The 13,049-nt window shown below is 47.5% G+C and overlaps 1 protein-coding gene across 1 annotated transcript; it reads right to left on the bottom strand.

The window, feature by feature from the left end:
• Positions 1-7,194: 7,194 nt before the first annotated feature.
• LOC116562311 (tubulin alpha-1B chain) lies at positions 7,195-13,009 on the bottom strand. Its single transcript, XM_032294478.1, has 4 exons — positions 12,788-13,009; positions 10,734-10,956; positions 10,464-10,612; positions 7,195-8,349 (listed from the first exon to the last, which is right to left on the bottom strand). Exons 1-4 carry the CDS (start codon positions 12,788-12,790, stop codon positions 7,369-7,371), a joined length of 1,356 nt encoding a protein of 451 aa, XP_032150369.1. The 5' UTR covers positions 12,791-13,009; the 3' UTR covers positions 7,195-7,368.
• Between the last annotated feature and the right edge of the window lie 40 nt (positions 13,010-13,049).

Genomic DNA, 13,049 nt, shown 5'->3' with positions numbered 1-13,049 from the left:
TATCTAGGATGATATCAGCCTATTCTGGCAGCTGGGTCACACCCCAGCTTGTGGCACACATGATTTGGTCATAGTGAGGCAGCAGAAGTTTCTACATGCCAGTATCATGAGATGCTAGAGCCGGAGAGAGGCTGAGGGATCTTCTCTCTCTCTCTCTCTCTTTTTTTGGTTTTTGTTTTTGTTTTGAGAGATCTTCTTGATGAAGAAGCTTTATTATTTTATTTTATTATTTTATTATTAATTTTTGAAATGGAGTCTCACTTCACACACAGGCTGGAGGGCAGTGGCACAATCTCAGCTCACTGCAGCCTCCACCTCCTGGGTTCAAGTGATTCTTCTGTGTCAGTCTCCCAAGTAGTTGGGACTACAGGCATGCCCCATTACATCAGGCTAATTTTTGTATTTTTAGTAGAAACAGGGTTTCACCATGTTGGCCAGGCTGGTCTTGAACTCCTGACCTCAAGTGATCCTCCCGTATCAGCCTCCCAAAGCGCTGGGATTATAGGTGTGAACCACTTAGATGAAGAATCTTTAGAACAGAGAAGAAACACCCAAATGCCCATCGATGGTAGACTGGACAGGGAAAATGTGGTACATATACACCATGGAATACTATGCAGCCATAAATAACGATGAGTTCATGTCCTTTGTAGGGACATGGATGAACTGGAAACCATCATTCTCAGCAAACTGACACAAGAACAGAAAATCTAACACCACATGTTCTCACTCATAGGTGGGTGTTGAACGATGAGAACACATGGACACAGGGAGGGGAGCATCACACACTGGGGTCTGTAGGGGGGAAATAGAGGAGGGACAGCGGGGGGTGGGGAGTTGGGGAGAGATAGCATGGGGAGAAATGCCAGATATAGGTGATGGGGAGGAAGGCAGCAAATCACACTGCCATGTGTGTACCTATGCAACAATCTTGCATATTCTTCACATGTACCCCAAAACCTAAAATGCAATTAAAAAAAAAAAGAACAGAGGAGAAACCTTCCTATGCACCTTGATTTGATGTCTCTATCTACCTTTCACTCTCTGTCACTCTCTGCCTGAGGCCTCTTAAGCTTTGGGCCTGGGCTTAGTCTAAAAGTGGGGAGGAAGTAGACGGATACTCATCTCTAGCTTTCAGAGTTAAACATGTTTTTTGTTTTCTCTCTCTCTTTCTTTTTTTTTTTTTTTTTGAGACAGGGTCTTGGTCTGGCACCTAGGCTGGAGTGCAGTGAAGCAATCTCAGCTCACTGTAGCCTTGACCTCCCAGGCTCAAGTGATCCTCCCACCTCATCTCCCAGGCAGCTGGGACCAAAGGCATGTACCACCACACCAGGCTAATTTTAAAATTATTTTTAGAGACAGGATTTCACTATGTTGCTCAGGCTGGTCTCAAACTCCTATCCTCAAGTGATCTTCCTTCCTTGGCCTCTCAAAGTGGTGGTACTATAGGTCTGAGCCATTGTGCCTGGCTCATTTGACTAGTCTTAAAAAACAAACAAACAGACAAACAAAAACTGTGGAGCATTTATCTAATGGACTTTTTTTTAAATCATAGAGGCTGGGCACAGTGTCTCATGCCTGTAATCTCAGCACTTTGAGAGACCGAAGCAGGAGGATTGCTTAAGCTCATAGTTTTGATACCAGCCTGGACAACATAGTGAGACTCCATCTCTACAAAAAATTTAAAAATTAGCTGGGGGTGATGGTGAGTGCCTGTAGTCCCAGCTACGCGAGAGGCTGAGCTGGGAGGATCACTTGATCCCAGGAGGTCAAGGCTGCAGTGAGCTGAGATCAAACCACTACACTTTAGTCTGGACACAAGAGCTAGACCCTGTCTCCCCACCCCCCCCCAAAAAAAAGAAAGAAATCTGGTAGAGAAGAAATATCTGAATTAATCACACAAATATATATTTACAAAATATGATAAATGTGAGAGAAGTAGAGATTCTATGAAAATATATAGTAGAAAATATGGCTTATTCTAACCTAGTCTCCAAGTCCTTGAAGAAATATCATTTGGGCTTTTTTCATTGAAGGGAGAGTATGAGTTAACTGGACAAAAGTGTTGGGGGCTCTTACAGCTATAGAAGGTACCACAGACAGAGAAAAGAATATGGTTTGAAGGCTCAGGTATGAATGAGGTGATGAGCTTGATTCTGTCTATTTGGGCAGGATAACATACAGCAGGCTGTCAGTTGGGAGTGGGTGGAGTAGAGCATTTGGGTAGTTGTTTTGGCTTATGAACCAGATAGCAGAGAGGTGGAAGTTAGCTTAGCAACACAATGACATCAGTGTCTACTTGATGATGCACACATTGTCAGGTGGTTATTGACTTTGTATCAATAATTAATTAATTTTTTTTGAGATGGAGACTTGCTCTGTTGCCCAGGCTGGAGTTCGGTATTTTTAGAAGAAACGGGGTTTCACCATGTTGGCCAGGCTGGTCTTGAACTCCTGACCTTGTGATCTGCCTACCTCAGCCTCCCAAAGTGCTGAGATTACAGGCATGAGCCACCACACCCGGCCTCAGTATTGAGTTTAGATTAATGCAACAACATGCTCCTCCCTTACTACTGTTGATTCCAAGGTGATTTATTTTTATTTATTTATTTTTTTGAGATGGAGTCTCCCTCTGTTGTCAGGCTGGAGTGTAGCGATGCAATCTCGGCTCACTGCAACTTCCACCTCCCAGGTTCAAGCCATTCTCCTGCCTCAGCCTCCTGAGTAGCTGGGATTACAGGTGCCTCCCATCATGCCCAGCTTATTTTTGTATTGTAGTAGAGACGAAGTTTCACCATGTTGGCCAGGCTGGTCTCGAACTTCTGACCTCAAGTAATCCATCCTCCTTGGCCTCCCAAAGTGCTGGGATTACAGCCATGAGCCACCACCCCTGGCCCAAGGCCATATTTTTTTGTTTTGTTTTGTTTTATATTGTTTTGTTGTTTTGTTTTGTTTTTGAGATAGTCTTGCTCCGTCACCTAGGCTGGAGTGCAATGGCATGATCTTGGCTCACTGCAACCTCTGCCTCCCAGGTTCAAGCGATTGTCCCTGCCTCAGCCTCTTGAACAGCTGAGATTATAGGCACCTGCCACTATGCCTGGCTAATTTTTTTGTGTTTTTAGTAGATACGGAGTTTCGCTGGCCAGGCTGGTCTTGAACTCCTGACCTCAGGTGATCCACCCACTTCGGCCTCCCAAAGTGCAGGGATTACAGGCGTGAGTCACTTTTTTTTATACGCATGTTTTTATACAAATCCTACCTCGGGGAAGCACCCTAGAGGAAGGGGCTGAGGTCAAGAAACTCCTCCGGTGTGGTGTTTTGTGTAGCCTCCTGATTCACACTGGCCTAGCATGAGGCCCAGCTGCCTCCAGTCATGGACAGAAGAAAAAGTGACAAATGTGTAAATGCTAGGGATGGCAGGTCAGTCACTTCCGGTTTGTTAGTCATCTTCTCAGCGCAGGTCCAAGCTGACAACAAGGGCAAGAGTTCACAAATCTGAGCTTGGCTCTCCTGCATGGAGAACTCCTTGTCAGTGGTGCCATCTGCAGGGCATTAAGGAATTTGCCAGAAGTTTGATGGGATTGGGAGGAGAAAATGGCATCTCCAGACAAAATGCTCTTCCCACTTCCCTAGCTCAAGCCTCTTAGTCTAAGCACATCCCTAAATCCCAGCCTGGGTCCTCGGTAGGGCTGAAAGAACCATGTCCTTCTGATCTTGCAAGCAAGCAATATTTAAGTCTTCTAGTCTTACAAGGCAGGACACAGGCTGTGGTATCGCTCCTCTCCTTTTCTGCCAATTAAATCTGTCATCTTAAAATGAGGCACTGCATTCTTCCCATTTTAACAGTGAACTCAAGGAGGGGATGAACACTAGGTTGTGAAGGCATTTACGCATTCTGGTGTTAAAAAAAAAAAAAGAAGATATTTATGTAGTTAAGATTAGTTATCATTATTATTATCATCATCCTTTTCATCTCTAAGTAAACCTCCTTGGGCTTTTAAAAATTCATATTTACTGGCCAGGTTTGGTGGCTCATGCCTGTAATCCCAGCACTCTGGGAGGCAGAGGCAGGCAGATCACCTGAGGTCAGGAGTTCAAGACCAGCCTGGCCAACGTGATGAAACCCTATCTCTACTAAAAATACAAACAAACAAACAAAAAAAGAATTAGCTGGGCATAGTGCTGGGTGCCTGTAACCCCAGCTACTCTGGATGCTGAGGCAGGAGAATCACTTGAACCCAGGAGTTGGAGGTTGCAGTGAGTCGAGATTGTGTCACTGCACTCCAGCCTGGGCAACAGTGAGACTCTGTCTCCAAAAAAAGAAATAAAGAAATAAACTTGGCCAGGCACGGTGGCTCATGCCTGTAATCCTAGCACTTTGGGAGGCCAAGGTGGGTGTATCACCTGAGGTCGAGAGTTCAAGACCAGCCTGACCAATATGGAGAAACACCGCCTCTACTAAAAATACAAAATTAGCTGGGCGTGGTGGTGCCCACCTGTAATCCCAGCTACTCGGGAGGCTGAGGCAGAAGAATCATTTGAACCTGTCCAGCCTGGGCAGCAAGAGCCAAACTCCACCTAAAAAAATAAAAACAAAAAAACATGAATATTTATTTTCTGAATTAATGGCTTATTCTTCTGTAGTGGCTCTGGAGTATGGCTTAGCCGATATGTCAAGACCTGGTATGCACTGCCTCTCATCTCCCAAGCTTGGATGCACATCTCCAAGTTTATAGATTGTTCCAGACTTCAAAGCCCTAATTGCTACCCCCTCTGAGACAGGCAGAAAGGAAGTCTATAGTATAAAAGGAAAAATAGTCCCACAAAGTTAAGAGGTCCTGATTAGTGACAGAACTAAGATAACCAAGTATCTCTGTTCCCTAGGCCTCTCCCCTGAGACCTGATAAAGAAGCCTGGGCCTTGAAAGAAAGTGAGTGTTACAGAACCTTAGGGCTTAAAGTTTACATTGAGTAGAGCAATAAAGAATCTGGCTTAAGAGAGAAGTTACCATTGTTTATTTCTGTTTCCCTAGAAGCGTTCTATGGGCATTACCAGGCGCTGTGCTTGCTGCTGGGCAAATGTATAGATAAGACGACTCCAGTGCCTCCTTAAAGGAAGGCTTGATGCCATGTCCTGTTTGCCTGAGCATTTCATTCTAGCCACCTCCTTCATCATGGCCCACTCATAATATTTCACTCAAAGCCTTAACTTATAATTGTTAGTATTCATCTTGGCCTGGTGTGGTGGTTCACACTTGTAATCCCAGCAGTTTGGGAGGCAAAGGAGGGAAGATTTTTGTATTTTTAGTAGACATGTGGTTTCACCTAGTTGGCTTGACTGGTCTTGAACTCCTGACCTCAGGTGATCTGCCCACCTTGGGCTCCCAAAGTGATAGGATTGCAGGTATGAGGTGCTGTGCCCGGCCCTCTCAGTTCTTTAAAGGTGTCTGCTTTCCCTTGGATCATGTGATGGCTACATATGTGTTGCTATGCTAGGCCTGCAGGCCTCCGACCAAAACTCTTTCTCTAAAATGCTCATGCCAATTCAGATTCTCTTAGGAGCTGAGAGCTACAGTCATCCCTTAGTGTCCTTGGGGGATACTAAAATCCATGAATGCTCAAATTCCTTATATAGAGAGCTCTAATGTTTGCATGCAACCTATACACATTTTCCTGTATACTTTAAGTCATTTCTAATTACTTGTAATACCTAATACAATGTGAATGCTATGTAAATAATTGTTATACTGTATTGTTTAGAGAATAAAGGGAAAAGTACATGTGCAGTTCAGACACAACTATCCATTTTTCCAAATATATATTTTGAGATAGGGTCTCTCTCTGGCACCCAGGCAGGAATGAGGAATGCAGCAGCATGATCATGCTGGCTAATTATTATTATTTTTTTGTAGTGACAGGGTCTCCCTAGGTTGCCTAGGCTGGTCTCAAACTCCTAGGCTCAAGTGATCCTCCTGCCTTGGTCAAAGCGCTGATGTTACAGGCATGAACCACCATGGCCAGTTGCTTCCAAATATTTTCAATCCACAGTTAGTCAAATCTAGATATGGAACCCACAGACAGGGAGGGCCAACTACATTTTGGGAATTTATAGGATTTATGAGCAAAACAAACAACTGGGAAAATTGTAGTCTTCCTTTTTTTAAAAAAATCATATATTCTTTCAGTCTTAAACCAAGAAGACATCAAGGTCTTCAGCAGCCATAATTGTTCCTGTGTTTTCCAGATTTGAAATCTACATTTTCTCCTAGGTTAAATCCTCTATTTACATTCTCTGTGCCTACAAATCTGTTATATGTATCAAAAATACTTGAAAAATATAAACCATGCCAAATGCTATAAACTTCTACCCGTTTACAAATGTTCCCACGTTATCCTCATGTACTGCAGACCTCTGCCACCAATACATAGGCTTCTTGTTTGGTCTGCTCTCATAGCATGACTTTTATTGACCACCGTGAATTCTGGTCCTACTTTTTCCTGTCACAGTAGGGCTGCAAACACCCCACCTCACCATCCTCAAATACTCTTACAGCCCTGTTTTCCCAGGACACGGTTCTAGACAGGGTCTGTCAACAAGGCTAGAGTGCAGTGTTGCAATCACAGCTCACTGTAGCCTCAACCTCCTCAGCGTCTCAAGTAGCTGAGATTATAGGCGCTTACTACCAAGCCCAAATTTTTGTACTTTTTTGTAGACAGGGTTTCATCATGTTGCCCAGGCTGGTCTGGAACGCCTGGGCTCAACTACCTGCCTCAGCTCAATTACCTGCCTTGACCTTGTGCTAGGATTACAGGCGTGAGCCATCGTGTCAAGCCAAGGATCACTCTTATATTTCCTAATTACATTAGCAAGGTTAGCCAGCCACTTTTAACAGCAATTTACATGATATTCAAAATTACTTATACTTTCTATACATAACCCATTAGCAACTACCCAGTCATACTTTTAAAAGCTAAATGAGCTCGATTAGCAGAATGACTTTCATGTTTCCCCACCCCCTAAGCAAGGTTCGAGGTGGTAAACTCGTCTGACAATCTAGGGCTCCTTTTTCCCTATAGTGGTGCCTGCACAGAAGTAGGACCCTTGACATTACCAACATATTGCAGACTCTATACTCCAAGTGTAGATGAATCCCCAAAACTAAGGCACTTTTAGAAAAAACACAGGAGACAAAGCTTTTGATGTTAATGACTTTACTTTGAGACATGATGGAAAAATTACAGGTACACATGGAAAAGACATGATCACTGAGTGAAAACAATCTAACCAGAAAGCTTTAATGCCTGTCAGCTAAGTTGAAGCTGAAATTCTGGGAGCATGACATGCTGCAGGGCCAAAAGGAATGGATAATTAGTATTCCTCTCCTTCTTCTTCACCCTCTCCTTCAACAGAATCCACACCAACCTCTTCATAATCCTTCTCAAGGGCAGCCATATCCTCACGGGCCTCTGAAAACTCTCCTTCCTCCATCCCCTCACCCACATACCAGTGAACAAAGGCACGCTTGGCATACATCAGGTCAAACTTGTGGTCCAGGCGAGCCCAGGCCTCAGCAATGGCTGTGGTGTTGCTCAGCATGCACACAGCTCTCTGCACCTTGGCCAGGTCTCCACCAGGCACCACAGTGGGAGGCTGGTAGTTGATGCCAACCTTGAAACCAGTGGGACACCAATCCACAAACTGGATGCTGCGCTTGGTCTTGATGGTGGCGATGGCAGCATTGACATCTTTGGGAACCACGTCACCACGGTACAACAGGCAGCAAGCCATGTATTTACCATGGCGAGGGTCACATTTCACCATCTGGTTGGCCGGCTCAAAGCAAGCATTGGTGATCTCTGCTACAGAAAGCTGTTCATGGTAGGCTTTCTCAGCAGAGATGACAGGGGCATATGTGGCCAGAGGGAAGTGGATGCGGGGATAGGGCACCAGGTTGGTCTGGAATTCTGTCAGGTCAACATTCAGGGCTCCATCAAATCTCAGGGAAGCAGTGATGGAGGACACGATCTGGCTAATAAGGCGGTTAAGATTAGTGTAGGTTGGGCGCTCGATATCGAGGTTTCTACGACAGATGTCATAGATGGCCTCATTGTCGACCATGAAGGCACAATCAGAGTGCTCCAGGGTGGTGTGGGTGGTGAGGATGGAGTTGTAGGGCTCAACTACAGCTGTGGAAACCTGGGGCGCCGGGTAGATGGAGAACTCCAGCTTGGACTTCTTGCCATAATCAACTGAGAGCCGTTCCATGAGCAGGGAGGTGAACCCAGAACCAGTTCCCCCACCAAAGCTGTGGAAAACCAAGAAGCCCTGGAGACCGGTGCACTGGTCAGCCTGCAAAATAAAGTTTTCATTTTAGTGTTGCAAGACATTTGGTGAAACCTGCAGAGGACTTCTATAAATCCATGGCTACACCAATTGCAATTTTAAAACTCTTCTGGGCCAGGCGCAGTGGCTCATGCCTGTAATCACAACACTTTGAGAGTCCAAGGTGGGAGGACCATTAAAGCCCAGGGGTTCAAGACTGATGACCATGCCACGGCACTCCAGCCTGGATGACAGAGCAGACCCTGTCTCAAAAAAAGCTGCTAAGTGGGCCGGGCGTGGTGGCTCAAGCCTGTAATCCCAGCACTTTGGGAGGCCGAGGCAGGTGGATCACAAGGTCAAGAGATCGAGACCATCCTGGTCAACATGGTGAAACCCCGTCTCTACTAAAAATACAAAAAATTAGCTGGGCATGGTGGCGCATGCCTGTAATCCCAGCTACTCAGGAGGCTGAGTGAGGCAGGAGAATTGCCTGAACCCAGGAGGAGGAGGTTGCGGTGAGCCGAGATCGCGCCATTGCACTCCAGCCTGGGTAACATGAGCGAAACTCCGTCTCAAAAAAAAAAAAAAAAAAAAGCTGCTAAGTGATTCACAGCAACTATTCAGTCAAGTCCTTGAGGGGAAAGCCTCTGCTAAAAAGACTATTTTAAGATGAACTATTTCCTCGGGCAGAAGAATCACAAGGTCTGGACTTGCATATAGGCCTCAAGCTTTGGTAACTGTGAGAGCAGCTTCTGGTTCCCTTGCTGTGGCCACAGAACAGGGCAGCTTGTTATCGGCTGGAAAGCTCCCAAGGGACAGGCCCAGGACCACCAGCCCAGTCCAGGGGATGCTTTATAAAGAGCTGGCAGCTGCTCTCTGAGGTGGAACAACAGAATAGCCAATTTCTAACATGCTGGTACTGGAATCAGGGCTGGGTCTGGATCCAGCTGTACCAGTTCCTTACTGTATGATCACATTCATTTCTCAGTTCTCCCATTGATTAAATAAGAATAGTAGTTAGCACTTGGCACAGTTTAAGTACCCAGTATATGATACTAGGCACCAAGAAGCCTATTCATTTTGGGTCAAGTGACACAATCACAATTCCATGAGACCTCATATTTGGCAATTTCTTCCACCTAACTGGGCTATTTTGGCTAGCAAACTGCTACTTTATGAAGGGATAAGTTTGACCTTTCAAATAAAGTATTCTGTAGTCAACTCTTGCTTCTCCAAGTTATGGGCCTCGGATTTGTGAACATTCCCTACTCAGCTCCCTTATAGCATGGGGGTCCATAAACTACATGAGATCAATGCACAGGGCAGACCCTAGCCTACCAATTACACCTGTTACACCTCCTGTAAACACAGTAAGGCCAAGGACAAATGCAATTGTCTTGGTAGGCAATGAACTTCACTCCAGAATCCTACATAGCTACTAGGTTTATTAATTTGTCCCTAAAGGCAGGTCCTGATTTCCAAGTCAGTGCTTATAACTACAGCTTAGTTTCTAAGCATAGGAAACATCAGTCCAGTTTTGTGTGAAGACTACATAAACATCTGAGGAAAGTATGAAGCCATGAATGATGAGGCCTTTCTTTTTTAGAATGGACGAGTTGTGGCTGGGTTTTTAGTAAAATGTGATTTTCTTGACAAGTTACTCTGCCCAGGCTTGATCTCTGGTTAATTACTTACAAGCTGCCCACATGCCTAAGGAGCAAAAGAGTCGATTGCCAAGCTCTTAATTAACATGATCCAAACAGCACACTTCAGAAGGAAGCTCCTAACTCCACTTTCAGCTGTGCTGGAAGTTCCCAGTGTTGGCTGTTTCTTGTCAGCGTGACACTGGCTTTCTTGTTCTCTAAACATTATTAACATGAAGGAACCAGCCCAGATTTTTTAAAATGACTGATCAATTCATTATAAGTAGGAATTAGCCACCTACTCAGTAGCTTAAAGCAAAACAGGCTAAAGAGCACTCACTCCCTACCCCATAGTTGTCCCATAAACCTAGGACCATCTGGTTAGAAATCCAATTAGTTTAGCAAGGAGTTGCATTTTAGCTGCAAAGAATGATTCTTGTAGTTTGGTCTCAGAACTGCAAAAGAAACTCTCGCCCCATTTTAAAGTACTATAGTTACCAGCTTGCGAATTCGGTCCAACACAAGGTCAATGATCTCCTTGCCAATGGTGTAGTGCCCTCGGGCATAGTTATTGGCAGCATCTTCCTTGCCTGTGATAAGCTGCTCCGGGTGGAAGAGCTGGCGGTAGGTGCCAGTGCGAACTTCATCTGGAGAAGGAGGGAGAGAAAGACAGAGGGACTGGGTGAGTGAGTGACCAGCAGAGCCCCCAGGACAGACCTCCTGTCCCAGCACCCTGGGATCTCACTTGGGTTACTGAGGCCAACTCACCAATGACCGTGGGTTCCAGGTCTACAAACACTGCCCGGGGCACGTGCTTGCCAGCGCCCGTCTCACTGAAGAAGGTGTTGAAGGAGTCATCTCCTCCCCCAATGGTCTTGTCACTGGGCATCTGACCATCGGGCTGGATGCCATGTTCCAGGCAATAGAGCTCCCAGCAGGCATTGCCGATCTGGACACCAGCCTGGCCAACGTGGATGGAGATGCACTCACGCTATGGGAAGGAAAAAAAGATATCACAAATTAATCTTTTGGTGACTGTCAAGTGAAACAATATACTCATGCAATCTTTATTTTTAGAGATAAGGTCTGTCGCTCAGGTTTGAGTGCAGTAGTGCTGTCCAGGTTCACTGCAGCCTCAATCTCCTGAGCTCAAGTCATCCCCCAACTCCAGCCTCCAGGGCACCTGGAACCATAGGCACAGGCCACCACGCCTGGCTAATTTTTTCTTTTTTGGTGGAGATGAGGTCTGGTTGTGTTACCCAGGCTATCACATAATCTTAAAAAAAAAAAAAATTCCTTTTTTAAAGCGACATAAGATGTATTACTCTTTTGAGAACGGCTACATTATAGGGTCTACATCGCTTTTAATGCATGTTACCTTCCCATTCTAAACCGGGAAGGCGTTCTTCCAGATCATGACAGCTTAGTCACAGCTTCCTCCTTTGGAGGACCAAGACAGGAAGGTGGGCATCCATCCAGCGCTCCGGCCCCAGAATCCTGCTTTAGACTGGGTGGCCACATTTCCGGGCAGGTCCTAGCACAGGAAGCACGTGGCCGGACCAGCGCAGAAGAAATGTCTGTCCGCAGGGACAAGGGGTGGGGCTATGCGGCACAGGATGAATGAGCAATTCAGGGCGCGCGCTCCCGCGCCCCCCGGCGGCGCTGCAGAGGCACGAAATGGCCACGTCTGCAAAGGCGCTGCCCAGGCTGCCCATCCTCCCTTGCCCGCCGGCATCGAGCTCAGCCTAACACCACCACAGCAGTCTGAGCGCAGGAGGGGATTATCGGCAGCCCAGATCTGGGCCAAGATCCGATTTCCGTTCCCTCAAAATCCCTCACTGGCACCACCTGCTCCCCTGAATTCCTAACGCAGCAGGAAGAGACAGGTGGCCTCTAAATGCTGTTGTGAACTAACTGTCCTAATACACTGGTATAGAGCGGTACACTTCCTCACATTCCTCTGACTGCCTTTTTTTTTTTTTTTTTGAGATGGAGTCTGGCTCTGTCGCCCAGGCTGGATTGCAGTGGCACGATCTCTGCTCACTGCAACTTCCACCTCCCAGGTTCAAGCGATTCGCCTGCCTCAGCCTACCGAGTAGCTGGGACTACAGGCGTGCACCACCAAGCCCAGCCAATTTTTGCATTTTTAGTGGAGACAGGCCTTCACCATGTTGGCCAGGCTGATCTCAAACTCCTGACCTCAGGTGGATCCACCGCGCCCGGCCACTCTTACTGCTTCCATTTAAAAAAAAAAAAAAAAAAAGAACTCTTCAGGTCAACAGGAGACACGCCCTGAAGCCCTAGGGGCGCCGCGACCAGCGCGCATGCGCAGATCGCAGTGGCGGTTTCCCGCCCAGGAGCGGCGGGAAGGTAACGGTCGCGCGTGCGCGCTTTTGTCTCCAGCGCCTTCCCACCCCCGCTTTTCACGATCAAGAGGAAGTGAGGGCTAGAAGAGTCCGCGCGCGCGTCCACCGAAGGCGGGGGAAGGGTATGCGCTGGAAAGGACTGCTGGGACTCGAGGTGCCGCGCCCAAGACAGAGTTACGAGCTAAAAGAGAGCTCCGGTTAAGGCGGAGGGCTGAGCCCTCCCATCCCTCCAGAGTCCGAGAAGAAATCCTGGCGCCCCCTCAACCTTTCAGGGCCCCCGCCATCTACAAAGACCGAGGTCTCACGACTCCGGATCTGGCCTCGTCTCGCGTTCCGCCCTCCAAACGGATGGCTCTGGGGCCAGCCGTCCCCGGCCGTATACAGGCCCCCCGCACCCCACCGACTCGCTTATCCCTGCTGCCCTGAAAGCGGCCGGGAGCCGCGCGGCCCACTCACCATAGTGGCTAGGGATTAGGAGGCGAAGGCGACAGGAGCAGACACCGGGTCCCGGTTACCGTCCCCGACAAGCTAAGAGTCGAGGTAAGTAACGCACTGGGGCGGGGCGGGCGCTGGAGCCTCTTAAGTAGTGGCTGCAGAGGGGCGGGCGGGCACAGGCGGTGCCGCGGCCGGGAGCCCCTCCTCCGGCCCGGCGCGCCCACTCGGCGCCCGGCCTGGCCGCCGCAGAGGCGGGCTCCAGTCCCGAGCCCCCTCCCCTCGC

This window comes from Sapajus apella, unplaced genomic scaffold, assembly GCF_009761245.1.
Source record: "Sapajus apella isolate SASKATOON/1434 unplaced genomic scaffold, GSC_monkey_1.0 scaffold2, whole genome shotgun sequence".
NCBI classification, from domain to species: Eukaryota; Metazoa; Chordata; class Mammalia; order Primates; family Cebidae; genus Sapajus; species Sapajus apella.
The sequence above is the reverse complement of the archived record's forward strand: the minus strand, read 5'-3'. Positions and strand labels throughout refer to the sequence as shown.

What these genes read in the sequence shown, in the direction of transcription:
- LOC116562311 (XM_032294478.1), bottom strand. An exon ending in CCTGGAACCCACGGTCATTG is followed by an intron (nt 10,613 to 10,733) that starts GTGAGTTGGCCT and finishes CTCCTTCTCCAG; the next exon opens with ATGAAGTTCGCACTGGCACC. An exon ending in TGGACCGAATTCGCAAGCTG is followed by an intron (nt 8,350 to 10,463) that starts GTAACTATAGTA and finishes TTTATTTTGCAG; the next exon opens with GCTGACCAGTGCACCGGTCT.